This window comes from Chiloscyllium punctatum, chromosome 20, assembly GCF_047496795.1.
Source record: "Chiloscyllium punctatum isolate Juve2018m chromosome 20, sChiPun1.3, whole genome shotgun sequence".
NCBI lineage: Eukaryota > Metazoa > Chordata > Chondrichthyes > Orectolobiformes > Hemiscylliidae > Chiloscyllium > Chiloscyllium punctatum.
In genome coordinates, this window is record NC_092758.1 from 58,652,621 (window position 1) to 58,680,215 (window position 27,595).

Consider the following 27,595-nt stretch of genomic DNA (forward strand, 5'->3'; position numbering starts at 1 on the left):
CTGTACCCAACTGCTACCAAGGCTCATACAGTGCTACACTCATTGGCCTCGTTCCACAGTTCCTCAAATTGGATTTCTCCCCTTGGCAGCTAGAGGGCTTTTACTGCTTTCACTGCTTTTTCTTGTCACTTTTTACCAGCTATAAAGTGCTTTCATTCACCATCAGCAATCTTTGATCATTTCTCTGCAGGAATTTATGCTGAGATCTATTCCCTTCAAAGCAGTTACCCAGCTCTGTGGTTCTTCTGGCTGTCTTAACTGATCTTCAAGCTGTACTGATCGTTTTTTGGAAAAGTGATATTGCTTTAGTTCTTCTCTTCTCCAGACAATTTCCTCATCTACAGCACTTCCATTTATAAGGACAAGGGCAGAAGATACATGGGAACACCACTATCTTCAAGTTTCCCTCCAAGCCATTCACCATCCTAACTTGAAAATATATTGCCGTTTCTTCACTGTTGCTGGGTCAAAATTCTGGAATTCCATCCCTAATGGCATTGTGGATCAACCCACAGTAAGTGGACTGCAGCGGTTCAAGGAGGCAGCTCACCATCAACTTCACAAAGCCAACTAAGGATGGGCAGTAAATACTTGCCAGTCAGCGACTCCCACATCTTGCAAATTAATTAGAAAGAAACTTTTCTCGACAATGGATCCCACAGGATCTACTGGAGGCAAACCAATTTAATAAAACGGACCTCATCTTCCATCTTGGGACCCTTTAACCATACAGCATCAATATCGACATTGGCTTCATTAGTTTCCAAATCTCCCCTTCCCCCCCACCTCATCCCAGATCCAACCTTCCAACTCTTAACCTGTTCTATCTGTCCATCTTCCTTCCACCAATCCGCTCCACCCTCCCACCGACCTATCACAATTAACACCCATCTGCATCCACCTATCGCCTTCCCAACTACCTTCCCCTCAGCCTAACCCCTACCCTCCTATTTACCTCACATCCCCTTCCCCTCCACATTCCTGATGAAGAGCTTATGCCCGAAACATCCACGCTCCTGCTCCTCGGATGGTTTCTGACCTGATCATTTTTCCAGGACCACCTTTTTTGACTCTTACTGAGAAGTACCAAACTCTAGATTGGTATCTTTGGTGATTTGGTTCTATGCACATGTTTAGTGAGTTTGGGTCAAGACAAACTGGCCAAAGAGGAACAAAGTCACAAACTATGTTCATGTTTAGGGTTGTTTGAAATTCTGTTTATTGCACATTAATACTGAACACAATTAAACAGAGTAATCTGAGAGAAACCAGGCTTTAATCCTATTGTGGTATTTTAAAGACTATTATCTGAATGTACTTCTGTCTTCAAATCTAATTAACTCTTCTCACATTCACAAACAAGTCTGATCTCTCTGCAGAAATGCAGCTTTCATGTCAATTCATCTATATTCCCAAATATTTGTCGCTAACAAGCCAAAAAAACCTTCAAAATTGCTTTTCCTGCTGTAGGTGAATTTGCCCTTTTACCGTGATCCCTGCATTTTTCTTCAAAACCTTAGGTCACTAGCTTGGCTTTAGCCTTATAATTCCCACCAGGAGAAACCTTTTCCATCCCACCCAGCAATATGATAGGTCAATTGACCTAAATGTGACATCTCTTATTACACCCCACACTCTTTTCAGCTTTGTAATCCAGCTTTGGCTTTTTTAAATAAATTGTCATCTAATTTGTTCATAGCTACTAAAGTTTGTCCATCACATGGGTTTTTTCCACTGGTAGCATTCCTAGTCTCTTAGTATATCTATTGACCTTGTTGAGCTACACCCTCAACGTTGACTTGTAATTCTGTGTGGACTTTTGCTGTATGATTCCCCCTGTTATTACAGGATTCCTTTCAATGGACGGTGATCTCTTTCTTGTGACGTGTTTGTTCCTGCAACCACTGCCTGAGCTTACATTGTGGTTTTTTGTTTTGCCTTCTATTTTTGTACTTGAAGTATCCAATTTCCAGCTTTGAACTCACTTATACTAAACATTCAACCATTTTTCATATTTTCCAGAGGCCTTCCTTGTTCTACTTATAATAGTAACATTTCTCCATTGACTAGCATCTGGTAAATACATGACTTGGAAAAAAGTATTGGAAGTACATGACTTTAATGGTCACTTTTAAGAGTTGTACTTTGGGAACAATGGCCTAATTTCAATAATCAGACCTTATCTGTCCTTTACTGGAAAAAGTGTCAATTATGACAGTCTGATCTTCATTGCTATGTAACACATGTTTATGAGGTGTATCTGGTTGTTCATTACTTTCCGTATCTCTTTTAGAATCTGCAAATTTGTAGTCTATGGTGAACAGGCTTGAAGAATGTACCTGAACAGTCTGGTTCTCATGCTGTGCAATTATTATTTCCCATTAACCATTCCTGCACTTCTCCACTTTTTATTAACTTTTTTAAAAAATAAGTCATGTCTCCCTGATTTTCTACTGTTTTATTCATAACTGTTACATTCATATTTGCACATATGTTTAAATTCATTATTAGGAAATTTCGCCCAATAATCAGTGGGAACTTTGCTGGTTGTCCAGGTCTAATTCCTATTCACTTTTCCATTACATTATCCACAATTTATTTCTTATCTTTACAATGTTGACTGAGTCCATCTAGTTGACAAATCTTCAAAATATAAAATTAAAGTGTTTTTTCTTTATCCTATGCCTTTAAATCTATCGCAACTGCCTTTTTAAGGCTCTCACTAAAGGCAGACTTACGATAGACCGTGGTAATATCTTTTGGTACTGTTTACAAATCTCATATCTGTCACTCACCTCTTCAATGGGTTTATTGCATTCTTCATCCCTATTTTTATAACTAACGTTTTCAACATTTTGAGGGTGGATGGGCAAATTTCACGTGTGGTTTTAGTAAAATTCATCTTTTGTCTTCTAAGTTTCCACCCCTCATGCAATAACACTGCTTTAATTTCTTTAGTGGAAAGGTTATTTTCCATTAAAGGAACATAATAGTGTCTCAATAGTGTGAATCACATATGAACTGGTTTTCTGAATACGATACATTTTTCAAATCAAATTTCGTCTGTGACTTTTTTCATTTATGGCCTACTTAACAACAGTTGTATTTCACTGGTAACTACACCGATACAAATAAAATGATTTTACAACGAATGAGTATTCTTTTTACAGATTTTAGTGTATTAAACTCCACAAGTCTGAAACTGGTGAAACTCTCCAATTCTTTGTTCCAATCTTTATTACACAGAGACTGTAAATACAACTTTAGTCAGTTTATTCCCCACACTGCAGATCTGCATACAAAGACGAACACTGCACAATTGAAAGAATCTACCATCAACACTTCCATCACTTGACTGAAATGTCTTTTGATCAACACAGTATCTCTTTTTCTAATTCATATCTCCATTTTCTTCTCAATCTTCTGTTTCTTGTTTAGTTTCAGATATTCTACTCTACTGTTTGGAATAATTCATTGTGTCATTATATTTGAATCACACCTGAAACATTGGTTAACTATATTCTAGATAATTCGGGCTCATTCTTAGTATGTGTCCCAAATTCTCTTTGCTTCTCTAAATTGTCCAAATCATTTCTGTCCTCATTTCTATTAGTTAAAATTCCTCTTCCATGCTACTGCCTACGAGCTATATCTAGACAATCTCATCAAAGCTTAACATTGAATCTTCGATTTTCTGTCATTTGGACAGTTGTTTGCATCATGAACAGAGCTGAAAAGGAATATTTACAAAGGACAACCGGGAGGTATTAGGGATGTCTGATCTTTATGACTAGTTGTACAGTCCCATTGAAGTTGAGTGTTCCGCACTATATGTATGTCACGTAAAAGTGGTTTATTTGGGAGCAGAACACTAATTTTCATGTTTTGCCAATTCTACATCAGCCTCTGTGAGTAAGTACTTCCTTTATTGTGTTTTACTGCCATTTTAAGTGTGTTCTTTTTTATCAGGTTGCCTTCGTTCCTGTGATATAGTTGGCACATAGTCTAGGATCTGAGCATAGCTGTAGATATTTTCTAATCTGGGAGCAACTGGGATTTGCGTTTAGGATTCCTGGCCCAGGGTAGGGATACTACCACTCCACAACAACAGCCGCCTGAACAGGGCTGTAACATTTAACTGCTTATTGTATATGCCTGTCCGCAATCTTTTGTACTTTTGCAATGGGCAGGTTATCAAGGTTAAGAAAGTCACCAGGAAATGATATTATTTCTTTACCTTTTTAAAAAGAATATTTTTTGAAAGATGATGGATATTTACCAGATTTGTATATATGTAAGATGCACTCCAACATCAAGAGTAGTACTGTAAGTCTTTTTTTAAATGACAGTAAATTGTTTTAAGAGATAAGAAAGCGGTGGGTTTTTTTTAATATCAATTTGTGCTATCAGCAAGCCAATTGAACAGAGTCCACAGAGTTTTAAGTGCCTTGGATGTAAAATATGTGCAAGAGTTTTTTTTAAAAAAAGAAATATTTCTGCATTAGTAGAAGAAAAATCAGTTGAATCTCATTACAGGTACGTGCTCCAAGCTAGCCAATCTGCCGACATTTAATGAATTTAGACAATTCAGCATGTCTACATGGATAAAATCTTGCTTCGTTCTTATCTGGCAGGAGGCTATTTTTCAAAACATTCTACAGATTGCTTCAAATTATTTCAACAACATGAAGCAATTTTGTTCACTAAGCATCAGTTGCCATGTATGGGGATGAACACTACCATGCTAGTTTAGGCAAAAGTGTTACTTGATTATTTTCGAAATGCCCCGAGGCAGTGAATGTGGTTCTACTGGCTTCACAGATACTAAGTATTTTCCCTCTGAGTTTCTCTTCTCATCAAAATTATGTATTGCTCAATTTGTTCACTATCAATCACTCAGCAGATTGTTAACATTGAATTTACATGGTAAGTATCACATAAGGAGAGTGGCAATCTTTTATAAGGAAAGAATACAATATAAGGAAAGAATACAATGGTGTGTGAAATGAGCGGGGGTTATCAATATTTTGGAATAAAATACTTTTTGCATCTTGGTTACCCCAACTGGTATTTTCTCAGCCCTTTGAGGAAAGGTTCTGTGGCGGATAAACGTGTAATGTCCTACAGACATGTCACTTCCTGGTTTTGTAAGGGGTAAATGCACTTGTATCTCATTACGAATGAATGGTTGCTCTGCCAATCTGGAGCTTCAATGACATAGTGATCACAAGAACTGGAAGCCTGCCACCTGTCTGTACCTTTTGTGCTGTGCACTCGCTTTTCCTGTAGGGATAGAAACAAACAATATTAGTCACCTGGCAAAGACATGCATAACACCCCTGAGAAATTGACAGATTAGGAGGTAAGTATACCACTTGCATACAGCCACTTTAGAACAAACATGTGACAACCAGTACTGACAAATTATTGCTAATGCATCGAAACACATTGATTCCTTTTACAGGATCTTCTACTTTCTGATCGCATATGTAGGCATTCCTTCATTATCAACGTTATCTTCATACTGACCTCAGCAACATAAATGACTAACATGATCCTGCTAAGTCTGACTCATCAACATTTGGCTTGTGCCAAAATTAGGAGAGCTGTCTACAGACCAGGCAAACATTTTTGAAGAAGTAACAAAGAGGATTGATGAGGGCAGAGCAGTAGATGTGATCTATATGGACTTCATTAAGGCGTTCGACAAGGTTCCCCATGGGACACTGATTAGCAAGGTTAAATCTCACGGAATACAGGGAGAGCTAGCCATTTGGATACAGAATTAGCTCAAAGGTAGAAGACAGTGGGTGGTAGTGGAGGGTTGTTTTTCAGACTGGAGGCCTGTGACCAGTGGAGTGCTACAAGGATCGGTGCTGAGTCCTCTACTTTTTGTCATTTACATAAATGATGTGGATGTGAGCATAAGAGGTACAGTTAGTAAGTTTGCAGATGACACCAAAATTGGATGTGTAGTGGACAGCGAAGAGGGTTATCTCAGATTACATCAGGATCTTGACCAGATGGATCTTGACCAGATGGGCTGAGAAGTGGTAAATGGAGTTTAATTCAGATAAATGCGAGGTGCTGCATTTTGGGAAAGCAAATCTTAGCAGGACGTATACACTTAATGGTAAGGTCTTAGGGAATATTGCTGAACAAAGAGACCTTGGAGTGCAACTTCATAGCTCCTTGAAAGTGGAGTCACAGGTAGATAGGATAGTGAAGAAGGTGTTTGGTATGCTTTCTTTTATTGGTCGGAGTATTGAGTACAAGAGTTGGGAGGTCATGTTGCAGCTGTACAGGACATTGGTTAGGCCACTGTTGGAATATTGCATGCAATTCTGGTCTCCTTCCTATCAGAAAGATGTCGTGAAACATGAAAGGGTTCAGAAAAGATTTACAAGGATGTTACCAGGGTTGGACGAATTGAGTTATAAGGAGAGGCTGAACAGGCTGGGGCTGTTTTCCCTGAAGCGTTGGAGGCTGATGGGTGAACTTATAGAGGCCGACAAAATTAAGAGGGGCATGGATAGGGTAAACAGGCAAAGTCTTTTCCCTGGGATTGGGGAGTCCAGAACTAGAGGGCATAGGTTTAGGGTGAGAGGGGAAAGATATAAAAGAGACCTAAGGGGCAACCTTTTCACTCAGAGGGTGGTATGGGTATGGAATGAGCTGCCAGAGGAAGTGGTGGAGGCTGGTACAATTGCAATATTTAAAAGGCATTTGTATGGGTATATGAATAGGAAGCTTTGGAGGGATATGGGCTGGGTGCTGGCAGGTGGGACTAGATTGGGTTGGGATATCTGGTCGGCATGGACAGGTTGGACCGAAGGGTCTGTTTCCATGCTGTACATCTCTATGACTCTATGAATTGCCCAAACATAGTCATACTTACTAAATCATACCTTTTAATCTATTTTACCAAACTTATCCAACTTCATCCTTGGATATGCCCTGACCTACCACAAGCATAGCAGACACATAAGAGGGGGCAGGACAGTGAAAAACAGACAAGAGAAAGTGGCCCTCGAAATTCTTAAATAGAGAATGCTATTATATCTCATGGCATTTGATCTAATATTTCCAGAAAAATTTCCCACTGATCATTGGTCTATTTTCTATGTTTTCAGTAAGTAATTCAGCTGAAAAAGTATGAACTCAGTTTACTTGAAAAGCTCATATCGGTTTATTTAACAGCTCCAACTCCCACCTGCGGTTACAGATAACCACATGTACGTTCTTTTTCTAGCATACTTCTGCTAGATTGAACCCTGACAGTTTGCCATGTGGCTACACATTGCCAACATGGCCAAGAGTGCAGATCATGATCTAAAGACAAAGTCTTGAAGGATATATTTGCAAGATTGGGCCTGCAGCATTCAGTAAAAAGCTAAACAAAATTGTTCTCACCAATCTACATACATTCATCCATGGTTGCGTTGTTAGCAGTAAGTACTACACATGAAGTTCTGACTTCACACTGAAGATACTATCCATCAGGTTGTATGACACTCTCACAATGCTAAATGGGATAATTTAAGAACAGATCAAGCAGCTCAAAACTGGTTTCCATGATTCACCATGGGTTATGAACAGCAGCAGATCTACGCTCAACTACAATCTATAATGTCATGGCTCAGCATATCCTCCAATCTACTGTGACCCTCAAGCCAGGTGAATTAACCCTGGTTTAACAAGGGTTGATGGAGAACGTGCCAGTGGCAGAATAAGGCATACCTGCAAATGAGATAATAATCTGGTAAATCTGCAATTTAGAACTACAAATGAGCTAAACAGTAGAAACTGTATGTAATACTCATTGCTATGCGATCACACAATAAACAGATCACCTCAAAGCTCTGCAGTCCTGCAACATCCAACTGTGAAGGGTGTTGAACAAAGAAATAACTAACCAGGAGGATAGGCTCCACAGCCATCTCCACCCTTGACAATGTAGGAGCCCAGCACAACAGGGCAAAATGCAAAGCGAAGCATTTGTAGCCATCTTCAACCAGAAGTGCTAAGTGGGTAATCCATCTCAGCCTTCTCCTGAGGACCCCAACATCATAGATTCCAGTCTTCAACCAGTTTGATTCACTTCACATGTATCAAGAAATAGCTGAAGGCACAGAATACAGCAAAGACTATGGTTAATAGTAGCTTCTTGACTGTTATACTGAAGATAATCTCCAGAATTAACAAGCTATTCCAATATATCTACAGCTCTGGCAGCTAACCAACAATATGGACATTGCCCAGATATTTCCAATCCATAGAAATCAGGATAAATCCAAGTTGGCCAAATACTGCTCTATCAGTTAACTTTTGACTATCAGTTGTATGAAAGTATATGTCAATGGTGTTATCAAGTTGCCAGTCCAGCCTTCCAGTCAGTGACAGCTCAATCACCCTACTCTGCCTCAATCCTGAGAGCTACTTCCCCAATAGGGGTGACAACTTTGATGTAGGACATTTTTCTGCCATCTTCACTATTTCCATTGAATTATGGCTTTGTTTGTCCTGCAAGAGAAAGTTAAGATCAAGTGACTTGACAAATTCCACGTGACTCTCTTGTCTGCACACATGTCCGTCACACATCCAGGCCCATCAAGATACAGTAGTTGCATCCAATTGTCTACTCACATGAAATGTCATCTGCTGTGGTTCTAAGTGTGATGCAGCCCTGAGGCTGATCACATATTCACTTACGTAGCCGAGCCTTACATTCACACAAACACATAGCCTGATGCCCAGCTGAAAGACAATCCCATGCCACAAAGATGCTTAGCTAGAAGTTGGAAGGGTATTTTTAACTATTTATCTCCACTGGACCCAATACTTTCAATATGTCCCATGCAAATATTCTCTATAAGCTCTATATAGTCATCTTGGTCAGGTGAGAGGGATTCATGTTGCCATTGTTAGGGAAGAGTATCTCTCTGGCCTTGAGGGAAATTTAGAGGGAGCTATTGCTGAGCCATGAGGCTAGTCTGATGTCTCCAAAGCAATGAGGAAGAAGCTTGGATGTGGTGGTGATGTCCTTGGACAATTAAGATTAATAAGTAATGGAGTACCCTAAATACTCTAGAAACACTTCTAATGCAGTTCCACCATCTAAAGACATTGTGTCTTCAGCCACTGGGCACCTGAATCATGTTTGAGAATAGTTCATTGCTTGTTGCCTTTGAAAAAATTGGTACTTTTGCTGTTCACAAATATAAAAACTCATTTACTATTTCAGGGAATTCATTTTTAACCAAATTGTTGTTGAAAAGTAAAGAGCTAACAACTTTTTATTATGTAGCTGTACACTCTCCTGTTCTTCAATTTCTGAACTGACACTTTAAACTAGAGGGATTGGATACCTCCCCTCCCCCCACCACCACCATGAATCTAACAGTGAGTGAATCTTTTCCTCCCTCCTGTTATAATCCAGCCAATGTTATCACTGGATCAATCAGAATCCAGAATTCTGACTTGATAGATCATAATTTGTTTTTCCTTAAGGTATTCACAAATGGAAACTTAATACAGATTTTGCTTTAACAATAAAACAGAAGTTTTATACACAAAAGAAATAAAGATAAAGTAGTATAAACCAAACCATTTACATATCATACATGTTGACAGATTCAAAACACACAATAAAAATACAATTCTGTTAATTCCATTAACTTCCCGTACAATACTCAAATGCCTTTCTCTGTCCCACATAGATTTGACTTCGCCGTAACTTCACTTCTGGTCATGCGATACTGATAGCCCCTTCCTGTTTTGTCATATAATTGAACTTAAACTTTCTCATCTTCAAATAACCCCTCCAGGATTTAAAACAAACATTTCTGGTCTGGAACTTTTAAATTGACCTCCTTACATTGAAGTAACCTAATCTTAATCATTTTAAACTGAGGTTTTCCTGTTTCAAGAGCACCTGCTTTATACGTCCAGCTTTAGATACAAACCCTGCAGAACTCCGCAGATTAAAATTTTAAAAGTTTGTTTCCAAGCAAAAATCTTTGCTCTAAGCCTCTCAAAAAATTTCAGAATCCTCTATCTGAAAACTTAGTGTGCTACATTGTTTATCTGTTCATAAACCCTTTCACTGTAAACAAAAGTCCCAAACCTATCTCTGTCAGACTGATTTTTAAAAGACATCACTGTGACCACAGTAATATTTGCAAGTTAGTCATTAAACACATTTGGATATATAGAAAACACATATGCCACTTGTTCAAAATTCAAACTCAGAAATGCATGATATTAGTGTGTATATATCAGCAGCCTACATCACACCTGCTGGTAAATATATTCTGGTATGCAATGCATTTTTATAGATACCTGTAAGTTTGTCATTTTCAGTTGTGGCACTATCAGTGCATGACAACATAAGTGTTTTGAATTCATAATCTAGTCAAAGTTATAGGTATTCAAGACACTTTGGATGCCTTCCTCTAAAAACAATCCAAAACAACTCAAGGAAAGAACTGTTGTTGGCCTCTGTCTAATAATTTTGAGCATCTATTTTCTTTTTTATCTTGCTGCCACAGACCAAATAGATTCCAGTCATTGATTGCATTATAAATGCAGTACCGTGATCAGTACAGTTTGCTTTCAAATCAGAAGCAGAGTTAGTAATAAGTGCGGTAATTTTTTCATGGAGTTGTTATTTCTAGTGTGCCCTGTCCTCCTTAGGAATATTTGTTTGGATTTAATTCCTAGATCTCTGAAACTTTGCTTTGATGACAACCCAACCATTATATTTAAACCTTTAAAATAATAGCTACCAAAGAATATAAATGGTGAAAGGTTGTTACAGAATATGGGCTTTGATAGCAGGAATGCATTTTCTTGTGAACTGCCTTCAGTATCTTTTGGTTATTGAACTATTTTGCAATGAATTGGACATCACTGTTGCCATCACCTCTGCAAAATCACCCAAAGTTTCCCCTATCTTAGCTCATCTACTGCTGAAACCCTCACTCACGCCTTTACTTCCTCTCAAGAACTTGAACTACTGCAATGATTGGTTTCTATATTTTACCCTCCATAAACTTGAGGTCATCTAAAACTCTGCTACCTGTGACTTTGCATGCAGCAAATCACTTGCCCCATCGCTTAATACAATGTCTCTTGCTCCAGCAACACATTGATGTGTATATCCTCTTCTTTGTGTCCAGGCCCCTCTATGGCCTTACTGTTCCCTATCTCTGTAACCACTGCTAGTTCCACAAACTTATGAGATTTCTGTATTCCTCCAATACTAGCTTCTTATGCCAGAATTCTAATTCTAATTTCTGAAATATTGGTGGCCAAGCCTTCAATTCCCCAGTTTAAAAAAAACCTCTGGAATTCTCTTCCTAGCCCAAAACATTGACTCTGCTTTCTCTCCATGGGTGCTGTCAGATTTACCCAGTTTCTCTAGCAATTTATGTTTACATTTTTGTTTATTGTTGTTGATTTGCAAATGTGAAGCATCTTGAAATGTTTTGGAACACCCACTTGTTAGTTTTGCATTTGATTGTTTTGCTTCTTATGCAGTCATAGGGCAGTGAGTGATCATAAGGTTATTAGTAGGTCCAATGAATCCAGTAGACTGATATAATGATATGTGCTTTTAGGAGAGATTTGTCTATCTGGTTTTCCTGAAGACTGGCATTGTATACCGGGTGCTGAGGTGTCCACTCCATGGAAAGCAGAGTAAATAGCTTTGGGTTATTTTTGCATTAGGTAAAAAAGCATGAGTGGGTGGAGTCAGGCTTACATAGACCCAAAGTTTTAGTTATACTTTCAGTTATTGACATTGGGATTTTTGGAGTCGAAGTTGCTAGATACAGCTCTCTCGTTGCTACTGCAAAAGCTTAAATTCTGTCTTCTAATAGATTCATTCTGTTGGTCTTCCTTCTCCTGGACTGGAGGAGATAGCAAGTAAGAGAAATCAGTTTTGCTGAATTTGCCTTTGCCAAGGATGTATTTATAGGATGCTGCTATATTGGAACATTTGATGAGTGGTAGTTAAATAATGTATTATTTTGTGAAATACTTCAATAGAATTAAAGTTTTGCCAATTCATTTTCTGTTTGTATTTTAACTGTGGCGTAAGAATAACGTTGTTTTGCTTGAAGCATAGTAGTTTGACCAATTAAATCACATCTGGAACGCAGCATTTTATACTGGCATTTAAATAAAGTTTGAGTCTAGGCTATCTTCTTGATATGTTTTGAGGCAGGTAGGCCTGGCTCATAACACTGGGTTGGTGATAAACGTTGGATGTGTTCAACAATTAGGTAGATCCAATTGCTGGGAGGTTTCATTAATCACAAGGTTAAGGGGGTTCTAAATGTGGAGTGGGTTGGTAAAAGGTAGAGGGTGTGTCTTTTTTCATATTGGTCTAGCAGCATCTGTGAAGAGAAATCTAAGTTAACATTTCAGGATTGGTGACCTTTCCTCAGAACCTGTCACCGGGCCCGAAACATTAACTTTGAGTTTCTCTTCATAGGTGCTGCCAGACCTGTTGAGCTTTGTTAACAACCTCTGGTTTTGTTTCTGATTTATAGTGTCCAGAGTTCTTTTAGATTTTGTCATTTTTATATTGTAATGCCATCATTATACTTGTTCACGCTTGCAATTTTGTGACATGATAGTAGACAACCAAAAACTCTGTTCAATATAGTGAATTGTTTTGTTTTTCTTTGAACTATCTTTATTGAAGAGACAAAAGTTATATTAGTCCTTAAGTTTCTAGTATTTAAAATTCTGATACTCATTATGTCCTTTTTTTATAGATGGAGATTAGTTTGAGTTAAGTTGGATTAGATTGTGCCAACTACAGGAACAAATCAGCTTATATAACAATAGGGTTTGATCAAAAACTTATTTGAAGTATCCAAGTAAACAACTATGCTGAGATTTAAGGTGCTGCATTGAGTGTATCAGTTGATGTAATTATTACTGTTTTACAGTTTGTGGTTCCGACTTGGCCCAAGCAAACTTCTTCTACAAAAATGGAGAATACATCTGCACATTGGATTATCAACGGCTGTATGGCACTCGTTGTGACAGTTGTGGAGACTTCATCGGTGGAGAGGTGATCTCAGCTCTGGGGAGGACATTTCATCCAAAGTGCTTTGTCTGCACAGCCTGCAGGTAATTTGAAGAAGAAATTGTTACTTAGCATGAATATAAAATTTCTTCAATAGGATTAACAAGTTGTGTTTTTACAACCCAAATCAGAAAGCAGGGCTGAATATTAGTTATTTAAAACCAATATCGAACAATACTTGAATGTTACATTTAAATCCACCTGCACCTTTCCTTTATATTCTTTGGCATTGCATTTCTTTGTAACCTTCTTCCAATTCTAATCAAAGGGAAGCAATCTGTTAACTGGCTGAATAGAAACAGCTCAATGGCAATGTTGTTGCATCCTTAGGAGAAGTTACTGCTTCTGTCGAGAAAGTGGTGGGCAGCTGTGTCCCTAAATTCTGCCACCTGATTGATCATCATGTGGAACAGCAAGCAGACAGTAATCGGTTTTAGTCTGGAATAAGTGACATTGAAGTTGGAAGTCACTGGTAGTGTTGTATATGCCCTAGCGCTTTCATCCAATTTGTGCTGCAACATGTCAGTAACTGCTTACCAGCTGAAGTGCAGCCTCCTCATATACTGTTTCCCTATCATGTTGAGACAATCGCTGTCATTTCTAGCATTCCTGCAGCCTTTGGCATGATGGAATATGCTGCAGTCAAAAGTTAGCTCTCCAACAGCATTTTAGGATTAAACATTTTCCGAACTCAGAAACTCATTTGATCTTCCTTAACGTAAGTGGGGTTCCTACTTAATATCAGTGTTTTCCCTGCTTCATATAAGTTTGCACATTTTTTTTGTCTAGATGTATTTCAGAATGACCAAATCAAACCATTAGAGACACCAAATTCTAAAGGCTCCGAATTCATCTTCATATTTATTGATTTTAATCAACCCTGAAATCATTTCAGGCAGCTTTTAGAGACATGTAGGAATTAAGATTCATTGAAGTTAGTGGTTCATAGATTCCCTACAGTCTGGAAGCAAGCCATTTGGCCCACCATGTCTGCACCAACTCTCTGAAAGCATCCGACCCAGACCCAAACCCCTACCTTTCCCATGGCTAATCCACCTAACCATCACATCCCTGGGCACTGTGGGCATTTTAGCATGGCCAATCCACTTAACCTGCAAATCCTTGGACTGTGAGAAGAAACCAGAGCACCCAGAGGAAACCCACACAGACACTGGGTGAATGTGCAAATTCCACATAGGCAGTAACTTGAGGGTGGAATCAAGCCCAAATCCCTGGTGCTGCAAGGCAGCAGTGCTAACCACTGAACCCACCATGCCACCCCAGAGTCACCCATATCACCAAGATCACCTTTCTAGTCTTGTTTACAATTTAGTAAGTGACTTGTCAATAAAGTCCTACTCTAGCATACTCAGACTCTGTGCTTTCTGGCAAAAATCACAATTACTGATTATTGATCCAATGCTTCACTATTTCTTCCTTAAACTCATCAAATGTTTTGTATTTTGTGGGTATAGTAGCTACTCCATTGGTACATTGAGTGCACAGGATATTTTTCCATTTGGAGACTTCTGTCACTATTTATGTGCAGTGTGATATGTTTACATGTTGCTAGTAAGCAACTGTAACATTTGTGCAAATCATTGAACGTTCAATGACAATGACACTTTCTGTGGTTCACTGCTATCTTTACAAGTCCAAGTGTTCCTCCTAAATAAATTTTCCATTCCATAAAAAGCATCAAAAGTTTCAGGTCAGCAAGGCAAACCACCTGTTGCTTACTATGATCTTTTTTTGTGCCTGAGTTTTGGTTTTAAATACAGAAGCAGTAAGGATTGAAATACCAAAGCTCCTTCTTCAATCTCCTATTAACAGCATGAAAAGATTATTATTGCAGTTGCATCATGATTAGCTGTTACTTTTTCCATCACCACTTCCAAAATTGTATGCATGATGAGTGACATTTAAAGGCATATAATTTAATCAACGCCTTGAAAAATAGTTGAAATGCCAAGCCCTTGGAATATTAGCAATATGAGAGGGCAGCACCATATAAATCAACAATGTATGTTTTCTCAGAAGTTGTGAAGACATAGAAGATTAAGGATATTTTTCTTCTAATTATTAGCTCAGCAACAATAACTATAAATGGAACGTTATGCAGTATAGTGCAATCGTAGCACTTACTTATTAACTGGATAGTTGCAAAGATATGGACCAAAAGGGATTATGACAATTAAGTTGTGAAGACATTCATTGTGGTGAAACACTGGGGCTGCTGCTCTGTGCAGCTGTTTGCCGATATAGCACACAGAAAGCAGCAACAACAGGTGCACCTGTTTCCACAGGAACAGATTTAGCCCTATCACTGTGACAGTCACAGCACTGAATGAAGCAATGTAATCTCAGCACAAAATCTGTGTGGTTCATTCGAGATGCTGGGTGGAATTTATTAAAAGCAACTCAGATCCTAAGGGTGGAAGTGGATACCACTTCTGGTTGCATGTAAGGAGCTGACACAAACAAATTCTAATTAAAAGGCCCAGTGGCAGGCGGGATAGACATGTCGGATTATCCATTGGTAGAACCTGTTATCATAGTGATAAAGCATGAGGTCTGTAAATTGGCTATAAAGGCTGGCTGTAAACACCCCATGGATGTACATGTTCAAAACAAAAATGCACCACCATCTCACAGGGTGTGTCCCTACCACGTGGTGGGGCTTCCTCTTATATACTCATATAGAGTCATACAATATGGAAACAGAACCTCGCTGGCCATGTTTGCACATTCGCACATTCCCATCTTCCCACTTGCCTGCATTTGGCCTGTATCCCTCCAAATCTTTCCTATTGACATGTATTTAGCCTAATATCATTTAAATGTTGTAAATGTACCTGCATCCACTACTTCCCCTGGCAGTTAATTCCGTTTGGTATGCTTTCAGGCTGCACTAGGTATGGTGGTGGCTCCTTTATTGTGAAGGAAGCATGTTCTGAGTTTGCATTTGGTCTTACACAAATGTCCATATTTGTGTCCAGTTTTGTACCTTACTCTGTAGGATATGCCTGAACATGCACACTCAGCAGGCCCTTCTTTATATGTGTAACAAACGACATTGTCCAAAAATCATTCAATAGAGATGATTGAATGGATTAAGGGCACTCAAGACCTTGTAAGGCTGGTGCAGGATCTGAATTCTCTATCATGGTTTGCTGATTGATGTATTTCCAATTCCAAGCAGAGTTATTCAGGACCAAAATCATTAATTAAAGAGTATTTCAAAGGTTTTCTACTATTGCTCTTGCACAAGGTGACAGAGGATACAGCCTCAGAGGTAGTTCTGAGATGGAGGCTAGCAGATTTTGAGAAACATTCTGAACAAACAGCAGAGTTCCAGAAATGGCACCATTGATCATCTAGGATGCCATATTCTTGGGTGAATAATGTGAATTATATATTAGATTGTGTCTGGTATCCCTTGCACATCTCTGCAAGATCCTTACATTCTGTAAAAACTTACGAACATTCATGGTTTCCTCCTCAAACTCATCCAATTCATCCTCATCTGAGCAGGAATGCTGTTCCTTCCTCTCATCCTAACCCAATGGTTGGGAATATTGTGCATTACACAGAGGATTGTGACAATTTGTGGTATTCCCTGTGATGCATAATGCATAATCCCTCTGAAACTCAAGGCAGTGAAAGTGCTTTTCAGCAGGCCCATGGTTTGATCAGTGATGGTTTATGTAAAGGCATGTGCTGCAATGCACCACCCTTGCATTACACTGTGGAGGTATCTCACTGTCATTATTCAGCATCATAGGGCATAGCTCTTGTTACCTCAGATCCATCAACCTGTATTAGGGCCTCAAAAACTTTTGAGAGCTACAAGTTGAGCAAGTTGTCATAAGACCTGCCTAGGAAATCAGTACAGACAAGTATCATTCTTTGCCTGAGAGTATGTGTTCACGGTAAATGACCTCAAAGAGTCATAGTCATACAGCACAGAAACAGACCCTTTGGTCCAACCAGTCCATGCTGAACATAAACTAAACTAATTCCACTTGCCTGCTCTTGGTCCACATCACTCCAAATCTTTCTGTTCATGTACTTATCCAAATGTCTTTTAAATGTTAGTTTGTTCTGTGGTGCTCTAACGACTGCATGAGGGGAATTGATAGCCCCTAGCATTCTAGAGAAATGAGGAATGGGCACTGAAGTGTAATCTCATTGTCACTTGGCTATTCTAATCTGTGGAGTAATTGATGAATTCATTTGAATTGACCACTTTCTTTATGACCCTGTGTGGAGTAGACTGTGAAATGCCACACATGCTGCCTGTGGTGCTTTGGAGACAACAGCTGCTGATAAAACTGATCTCTGCAGTGATATGGTTCCCACAAATTCACATAGCTCTACATTTTTCATAAGATCACACATGACCAATTCCCAAGATAATCTCCACCATCCCTGGCATCACTTTGCCAACATTTGCAAAATGTTGGTCCCCATTCCGACAATGCAGTGTATGGAAGTGCCTTCCCTTCTGATATTAACTTCTGCTCTAGTTGATAGCAGCCCCCCTTTGTCACATTCTGTTCTGCTGCTCCTGAGAGTGCAAAAATATTGAGTGTATCAGATCTATAGTGAATCCACTAAAATTACTGTATGAAGAAGACAGAGGCGCAAGTATGCTCACAGCATTAATGTTACTGCTTAGCAATGAGATTTTCAAAGTCTCCCAATGGGCAGATTCAAACTTTCTCCACCCTCACATTGTCCTGTACTGACTTAGGTGTCAGCTTCATATCTATTTGAAACAATTGTCTGCACAAAATCAAGAAGCTCCCTTCACATGGATTCCATCACTAACCACCCTCCTTCTGTCACCTGGAATTTGTATTGATCATCCTTGGCTCACTGAACATACAACTTCCCTCCATCACTCTTGATCCTGTGATGGTCGCAGTGGATGTACTATCTCTCTCTTTGGCACTATCCCTTTCATCATAGACAATTCTCCTCTTATCCTAGACTCTTCCTTTATTGGAACTGACCTGTCCTTACAATCTCTTGATTTGTCCTTTGAGATCTTTTATTATTGCTGTGCTGATTAGACCTGAAACATGCCTCACTGACCTCCCCTGTTTAACTGTAGCTTTCAGATGACAAACACTGCCTGACTTTGCCACTGATGACCATTTAACTCCGCCCTTTAAGTTGTTCAGTTTGCATCTCCTAAATGCTTCCCCAGTCTAATCCTGACCAAATCCAAGTTACCAGGCCCTTCCTGTGGGACATTTCTGTATCCCAATGCTGGCCTCTACATGTTGTCCCTGCTGTATCACCTCCCTTAGGCCAATTCACCCTTGACCCTCCAGACCCTCCATCAAAGCTGGCAGATTTCTCCTGTCCTTCCCAGTACTGCAGTTTGGCACATTGTTTTTAAAATATCATAAAACAGAAGGATTCAGAGTAATCATGGAATGCAAGTGCATTGAAAGCAGGAACCTGAAACCAGACAGCTTGACTCCACTGAAACATTACTAACTTCATCTGTACAAGTCAACATTCCATTGGGAAAGCATGGTTTTGGCTCCTGTCTGTTGAAGTCCTCTTCGCCTCCCATACTCTTACGGGTTTCATTAAATACTACCTACAGTGTATGAATTAAAAGCAGTATATTTCTTGATTGGAATTTTAACATCAGCTATGCTTCTATATTGTGAGATAACTCTTTTTAAGTTGCAGTGACCAAACCATCAACATTCAAACATTTTGATGGGATACAACCAGAACCACAAACCCATGGGGATACAAGTATTCTACAAAACGTTGCTGTCTGAGGTCATGAAATTGTTTATGTCTAATATGGTGCAAATTTCCCATTTTATTATTGGTATCTAATTTATAACATGTTATGGAATGAAAAGAATTAAATCAACAATGTGGAAAATTCAAAGGCCTGTATTTCAGAATTTAGAAATATTGCGGCTTGCAATTTAATGATTTTCTGAGTATTTAAATTAATTTAGTTATATAGAGTCATAGAGATGTACAGCATGGAAACAAACCCTTTGTTTTAACTTGTCTATGCTGACAGATATCCTAACCTAATTTAGTTCCATTGGCCAACACTTGGTCCATATTTACCCTAAACCCTTCCTATTCATATACTCATCCAAATGCCTTTTAAATGTTGTAATTGTACCAGCCTCCACCACTTCCTCTGGCAGCTTATTCCATACACGCACCACCCTGTGTGTGAAAACATTTCCCTTTAGGTCCCTTTTAAGTTTTTCCCCTTGCACCCTAAACCCATGCTGTCTAGTTCTGGACTCCCCTACCCCAGGGAAAAGAACTTGTCTATTTATCTATCCATGCCCCTCATGATTTTATAGACCTCTATAAGCTCACCCCTCAGCCTCTGATGCTCCAGGGAAAACAGCCGTAGCCTATACAGTCTCTCCCTGGAGCTCAAATTTTCCAACTCTGGCAACATCCTTGTAAATCTTTTCTGAAACCTTTCATATGTTTGAGAACAACATCCTGAGTGCAGTGACTGTGTTACTAATGTGTGTTACTGATGTATATGGAACTCAACACTGAAACCAAATTGTTTCCCAGAGATGAAAAAATAAAATAAAGAAATATTAACCTTAATTGTATTTGTACATAACCAATTTGATATACTAAAGTGTCGAGAACACTTGGCCCTGTAAGAAATCTGTAAGAGTGATGTTAAAAAGGTTAGTGCAACTGCATCGACTGAATTAAATCCAAGATATTTATCAAATCCAAACTCGATTCAGTTGGTCTAAAATATTTGGACAACAACATTTTAATTAGAACTAATTTGCCCTTATTTAGGATTCAGAACAGCCTCTCCCATTAAAAGTAACAATAGATCCTTATGGGCTCTCTTCATGCACAACACTACTTTGTTTGTCTCATTAAAAAATTTGTACGGAAGCTAACCTCAGCAAAGGGAGCCAATGTTTTGGTTTCTTCCTTCTGGCTGATAGAGTACAATGGTGTGCTGCCAGATTTCAGAATGGCTTAACTAACGTACATATTTCTTTCATACAGCAATTTAATGGATATATGATTTTTTTTAAATAAAAGGACATATGTAATGAATAAAGAGAAATTTGAAAGAAATGAATTACACATTGTTTTAATTTTGAATGTAAAGATAGCAATTTACAAATTAAAATGGGGCAAATGGTAAAAATATAAATATAATCTTTCACCAAAATCTACCACAGGAGTAACAAAAGCAGAATATTGATTATTTGAAGAGATCTGTGAACTTTGAATGCCAATGGAGTGTCATTAAGATCTTCAAAAGCCTGAGAATATATGTTGATGCGGAAGGCAGATTGGAAAGGTGTTTGATGGAGTCTTTTGCTTTGCCCATCTTTGGCAGGATGTCCAATTATATTTGTTGGCTGAGTCTCCTATGTGTACAACAAGTCTACTGCTGATGCCAATCACCCACATCTTTTCGGAAGCTGACAAGTCAAATACTTATCTTAGGACTGTAGCAGCTTTCAAAAGGGAAGGCTGGAAGGCTGTTGAAGATATTAATAATACAGCATTCCATGAACAATTTTTTGGTTTAATGAGATGGAAACTTTAAGGCTTGAAGATTAAAAAAAATTACTAGCAAGCAAAATTTAACTCTTTTTCTCAGGTTCAATGTTGATTCATTAACTTGCATATGTTGTTTTAACAGTTGTAGTTCAGTAAAAGCGTCAATGGATACCCATTTCATTACAAGATTTCTACTATAATTCAGGCTTGAAGTATTGGATTGTACCTTAAAAGCAGTTTAATTCTTTTCAAAACATTATTGCTTTTTTGACAGTAAAATTAAAAGTGGTTATTCTTTAAGAATCAGACCCTGAAGCTATTATCAAAGTTTGCTACTTTTGAATCATCTGTTATGACAGAAAATCCAAAATCCTGCTCTCTGTGGTGTCTCAGCTAAAATTGGGACTGCAACTTTGCAAACAATTGAGGAAGTCTTTGAAATTTGCATTATGTCTTGTTGGTGCTTAATGCCCTAACTACAGATCTGTACAGCTGTCTGTATTCACAGAAGCCGATGCTGTTGATTGTGCAAATTCTCTGATGTCCAAAGTTGTTGGCTGGTTGGTCTTCAATTACTTTTCCAACTACCTACCATTTATGATACCACGAGTCTTCCTTAAAGATGGCCATTGTTGCCAACCAAAATAGGATTTTGCATCCAACAAGTATTTTACCTGATGTCAAGATTAGTGTGGTGCTGGAAATGCACAGCAGGTCAGGCAGCATCCGAGGAGCAGGAAAATCAAGGTTTTGGGCAGGACCCCTTCATCAGGAATGAGATCACTTTCACCTATTTTACCTGATGTGGCCATGCTTACATAAGATCCTGTACCATAATAGATTAGGCACAAATATTAGCATTTTGAAGTTTCCAAAAGGCATTTATTAGGGCTATTATTATGTACAAACATTACATTCACATACAATTAAGTAACTGAGTTAACATTGAACAAATTAGTTATTACAGACAGCTTGCTTTCAACAACCTTTAGTGTTTCAAGTGATCTCTAGTAAAATTGGAGTATGAGACATTTTTTCATTCAGGTCACATGCTATGAAACAATGATGATATAATGACCATGTTGCTTAAAAATATATTGAATTACTGACTGTAAGACAATACGCAGGCTATCTTTCAGCATTCTCTGACAGCAGCTAAGGATCTCTTTTAAATAACAAGGAGCGTCTTTAAACTGCATTCATGTTGAGGAAGTCATCATTGCAATACTGATTGAGACTTGAGTAATGTTGGTGCTTTGTGGATTGCTTGATCCAATTTGAGGATTTTAATTTGGTATTTGCCTGTTTCTGGTAAGAGTGCTAGCTGATTAAATCGAGATTCATCAAGTTCAGTCAGCAATGTGACGACCTTCAACAATAAGTTAGTAGAATACTTTAATCCATTAAATTCCCTCTCATGATCACTCACAGTCCTAAACAGGGTTAAAGTAAGACAAAAAAAATCACCCGAATAACTCCAGAGGGAGTCTGGGAAATCTGCGAACAGGAAATTATGGAAGATTGAAATGAAATAGATTCCAGGACTCAGATCATTGAAGTAGAAAAACAAAGTGCAGAAACTAATGTTTATAATATTTACTGCTGGGAGGGAGGGTGGAGAGTCAAAAGAGGAGTAAAAGAATGAAAGATAAATGAAGAGAAATGCTTTATGAGACCAAAACTGTTCACAGATTTGTGAGTTAGGGAAATCCTAAAGGAATAATTTTGTTAAGCTTAACAAATTTAGGGAATAGGAAAAGATTACTATGTGGTAGAGTTGGTGTGCTATCCAAAAGAAAAGCATGTGTTGTTTGGTGGAGAAGGATCCCAAACCAGTTTCATTCAACTTACAGTCCAGCAGATGAACTGTTCACCCATTTGCAGATGTTTTCATTTAATCTAAGTTTTAGAAAATGCAATTGTTCAAATCCTGATCCTTCATTATAGAAACTTTTGAGTGGTACTCCCAGAAATTAAAGTTCAGTCTTGTTACTACAAAATTAGTTTTGAAATTTGTGGTTAATATCATTCAGAAATAAGAATTTGCTCCCATAGCAATTTATCACATCACAGACCTTGTTTTCAATGTCAGCCCATGTAAGGTTTGATTAATATAGATACCTCACTCTGCAGGGTATTTCAAATGAACTCTAAGAGGTCATGTGTTTAGAATGTGACCCATATTGATAGGAATCAGTTCAATGGATCAAAATTTAGAGAATGAACACCTAGTGAAGGAAAGTAAATGACTATGAGTAGAAGTGCAAAGTACTTAAGGATGGAAATTAAGAAAAGATGTATTCTATAACGGATGGTTAATCTGCAAAACCAGATTCATGCTCAGGGAATAAGTTAGTGTATGGATGTCAATCTTACTGCTGCTTTTCATTTTGCTGTTTTAATGTATAAAGGCTGTTTGGATTGAAATTCAATCATGTGCAAATGTTTTTCCTAGTCGGCCTCTATCATGATGCACACACCTCGTAAGTTTATATCTTAAGCTTCACTTTGATAAAAGCCTCATGTTGAACACATAGGTATGTTATACATTTGAAACATGATGTCAGACATCAGCTGAAATTTAAAAGAAGCTCAGCATGGATAGGGTAAATAGAAAAAGTCTTTTCCCTGGGGTCAGGAAGTCCAGAACTAGAGGGCATAGGTTCAGGGTGAGAAGGGAAAGATATAAAAGAGACCTAAGGGGCAACTTTTTCACGCAGAGAGTGGTACGTGTATGGAATGAGCTGCCAGAGGAAGTGGTGGAGGTTGGTATAATTGCAACATTTAAGAGGCATTTGGATGGGTATATAAATAGGAAGGGGTTAGAGGGATATGGGCCGGGTGCTGGCAGGTGAGACGAGATTGGGTTGGGATATTTGGTCGGCATGGACGGGTTGGACTGAAGGATCTGTTTCTGTGCTGTACATCTCTATGAGCCTATGAGCTGCAGAGCTGTGAGCTATCACTGAAAAACATTTTTTTAAAAATGAAAACACTTTTCAAGATAAAATGACTCAAGCTTTTCCCTTACAGATCCTGATCAAATTACGGTGAATATGAGGCAGAACTGACAATTCTTCCATGAACAATGGCAGGGTTATACAATAGCTACAGATTTGTTAAGTAAACCAGAACAAGTAGCAGTCATTGAGTCAGAGTCACAGATTTTCACCATTGTTTGAAAGAGACTTTCAAAATACATTCTACCTTAAATCACAGCTTGCTTTCTTATTAGAAGTAGCTTCTCTGTTCCTTGTTACAATTGGCATTGACTGTCAGTTTGAAGACACAACTTTCCTGCAATTAAGTCCTTAAATTCTTCTGCAGGGCAATAATTTGTCCTTGTGGCATAAAGCAGCCAGTTATCAAGCAGTTGTTAAACAGTTTTGTTAATGGAGCTTTGACTCCTTCTTTTCTCAGACTGGCCAAATACTTGCAATTCCTGCAAAACAATTTGTCTTTGTCCCTCAACAGTTTATTCGAATCAGAGCTATTGTTGCTTCTTTCAATCCATGAACAGCTATTAAAGTTCTGAAGTTTACACTATCACACCAGTGCAAAGACTAATATCATGCTGCACACCAACTACTTTTCAAATAGAAGAAAAGCAGCAGAAGCTAGAAGTAATGACAAATGAGAGTGAAAAAAAATCAAGATGAAACAGAATGAAGCCATTTTCATTTTGACATGTCCAGTGGAGATTTACACGGACGATCCCTGGAATGGTAGGCCTAACATATGATGAATGGTTGAGGATCCTGGTATTGTATTCATAGAGTTTAGAAGGTTGAGGGAAAGTCTAATAGAAACTTACAAGATAATGCATGGCTTAGAAAAGGTGGACGCTGGGAAGTTGTTTCCATTAGGCAGGGAGACTAGGACCTGTGGGCACAACCTTAGAATTAGAGGGGATCAATTTAGAATGGAAATGAGGAGATGTTTCATCAGCCAGAGAGAGGTGGACCTGTGGAATTCATTGACACGGAGCACAGTGGAGGTTGGGACGTTAAATGTCTTCAAGGCAGAGATTGATAAATTCTTGATCTCGCAAGGAATTAAGGGTTGAATGGCGAAGTGGACCTGATGGACCAAATGGCCTTACTTCCACTCCTATGTCTTATGGTCTTATGGGCTTATGGACAAAACTGCTAAACCGTTGAGAGTGTTGAGTATTAGAAAGCCAGTCAGGGTACAAACTTTCAATACTCTCAACAAAAGCCTGCTAAAGTAGCAATTTGGGACTTGCGTAGAATATTTGTCACCTCAGTCAAATGCAATGGAAGTGGATGATCAAAAATATCATTTCAACTGAAGATACCTGCACACAACTGAAGAACTGGTTCTTCAACTGCAAGCAGCTGATCAGAAAAAGCTGAATGCACCACCCACACAGATTATGTATCAACCATCAGACCCAGAGGTCCACAGAAACCCAATCACAACAATGAAACATAAACATCATTGAGAGGAATAGTCATGAAAACAACATGCGCATGTGCAATTAAGAGGCCAGCATAATTTAATCATGAGGTGTATAACGTCGAGACACGTGAGAAGATGAGCTGCTAAGTCATGAGAATAGTAGTATATATAGTTAGAAACCTGGGTAACTATATCAAAATGGCCTGATATTTGGATTGAAATGTAATCACGTACAAATGTTTAGCTTGATCTGACATAGTTATGTGACCTTTAGCCACGAGGCATTACGCTCTAAGCAGACATCTTGCGCTTCACTTCAGTAACATTCTGTATTGAACACACCACTATGTTGGACCTTCAAAAATCAAGACCAACAGTCTCATTTAACCATAGTCAAGTAAATGTAGCTACAATATTGAATGTTTTTATTAATGACAAGATTAGATATGTGTATATATAGACAATAGACAATAGACAATAGACAATAGATGCAGGAGTAGGCCATTCTGCCCTTCGAGCCTGCACCGCCATTCAATATGATCATGGCTGATCATTCCTAATTAGTATCCTGTTCCAGCCTTATCTCCGTACCCCTTGACTCCACTATCTTTAAGAGCTCTATCCAATTCTTTCTTAAAAGAATCCAGAGACTGGGCCTCCACTGCCCTCTGGGGCAGAGCATTCCACACAGCCACCACTCTCTGGGTGAAGTAGTTTCTCCTCATCTCTGTCCTAAATGGTCTACCCCGTATTTTTAAGTTGTGTCCTCTGGTTCGGCACTCCCCCATCAACGGAAATATGTTCCCTCCTGCCAGAGTGTCCAATCCTTTCATAAGCCTATACGTTTCAATCAGATCCCCTCTCAGTCTTCTAAACTCAAGGGTATACAAGCCCAGTCGCTTCAGTCTTTCCGTGTAAGGCAATCCTGCCATTCCAGGAATTGACCTCGTGAACCTACGCTGCACTCCCTCAATAGCCAGAATGTCTTTCCTCAAATTTGGAGACCAGAACTGTACACAGTACTCCAGGTGTGGTCTCACCAGGGCCCTGTACAGCTGCAGAAGCACCTCTTTGCTTCTATACTCAATCCCTCTTGTTATGAAGGCCAGCATGCTATTAGCCTTCTTCACGACCTGCTGTACCTGCATGCTTGCCTTCATTGACTGGTGGACAAGAACACCCAGATCTCTCTGAACAGCCCCTTTACCTAATTTGATACCATTTTTAAGTTGTGTCCTCTGGTTCGGCACTCCCCCATCAACGGAAATATGTTCCCTCCTGCCAATTGAACACATCATACAGTAAATTAAACTCATAAGGATACAAGAGTAAACAATTATTCAACAGCATATATTCATGGTTAGAAAGCAGGTGCCATTCTTCAGCCTGCCTATTGATGTGGCTAAATTGGAATGCTATTGTAAATAATTATATTTTAAAGAACATGTAAGAGTAATGGTTAGATGGTTGCATATACTTTGTTTAAAATCCTTGTTATTCCCCTTTAGGAAACCATTCCCAGTTGGAGACCGTGTTACTTTCAGTGGGAAAGATTGTGTATGCCAGCAATGCTCTCACACATTGATTACTGCTTCCGAGCCAATAAAGATTCATGGACCCAGTCGTAAGTATTATTGTTTTTCTTTCTTATTGGTTTAACTTCGTTTGTGTGTTTAGATCATTCCTCTTTGCGGCCTCACTTATCTTTCTCTTCTGCCTTTCAATCCCAATTTGCAACTTAGTTCAGTCTCTTTTGTTATTCAGAAGAGTTAATTCGGGAAAAAAATATGGAATTAAATTCCTGAATACTGAGGTTAATACAGATTGCAAATTAATTTCAGCATGCAGAGCTGATCTTTAAGATAACATGCAATATAATAAGTCTCATTTCGAAGCTAAAATGCAGTTCATGGTGAGTAAGACTTGGCAGTTTGTTACTATTAATAGACCATTTGACTGTCTTGTTAGGTGGTCTGTGTCTTTGGGGAAAGGGACTACGTTGTAAATGCTTGTAGGAAAGGAGTTCAGACTCTCCGCCTGAAACCTGGAAAATATCAGAGTTGCTACATCTGCCTTTCTGTTTGGGATACAGCCCCTATGTGTGTTCTACCCAACTTTGTTGTGTGAATGCAGTATTTTCAGTATGCATCAGATTACAGTCAGCAGAGCTACTTATACTAGTCTGTATGTTCCAAGCGTGTACTTGAAGAGACATTGGCTTGGATCTTCGTTCCCGGCTAGAGTAGCAGGAGTCAGGAAATTAAACAGTTTGCTTGCTAACCACAGGTGAAACTCAACTGAATAGTGGGATCTTGCTTTAGACAAAGGACGGAAAATTGAGCCATGTTGGGGTGTGGATGGGGTGTTGGGGTCTTTTGAAGCAGGCCTGACCCCACCCTGAATCTGTAAACAATGGGCACAGATCACAAGTTACTACAGGGGCTGCTGAATGCAAAAACAGTCTTTTTAAAAGGATCATCTTGATTCCCTACGAATTAATCACTGCTGTTTTGT

The 27,595-nt window shown here is 38.8% G+C and overlaps 1 protein-coding gene across 2 annotated transcripts in view; it reads left to right on the forward strand.

Moving 5' to 3' along the window:
• Positions 1 to 27,595, forward strand: part of ablim3 (actin binding LIM protein family, member 3) — a 337,989-nt gene that overhangs the window by 141,444 nt on the left and 168,950 nt on the right. For both annotated transcript variants that reach the window (XR_011963504.1, XM_072590972.1), the window contains exons 3-4: positions 12,963 to 13,146; positions 26,590 to 26,705. Coding sequence is in view for 1 of the 2 variants with exons in the window: in XM_072590972.1 (XP_072447073.1) it covers positions 12,963 to 13,146; positions 26,590 to 26,705 (300 nt within the window). In the remaining variant the exon portion in view is untranslated. The remainder of the gene's footprint in view (positions 1 to 12,962; positions 13,147 to 26,589; positions 26,706 to 27,595) is intronic.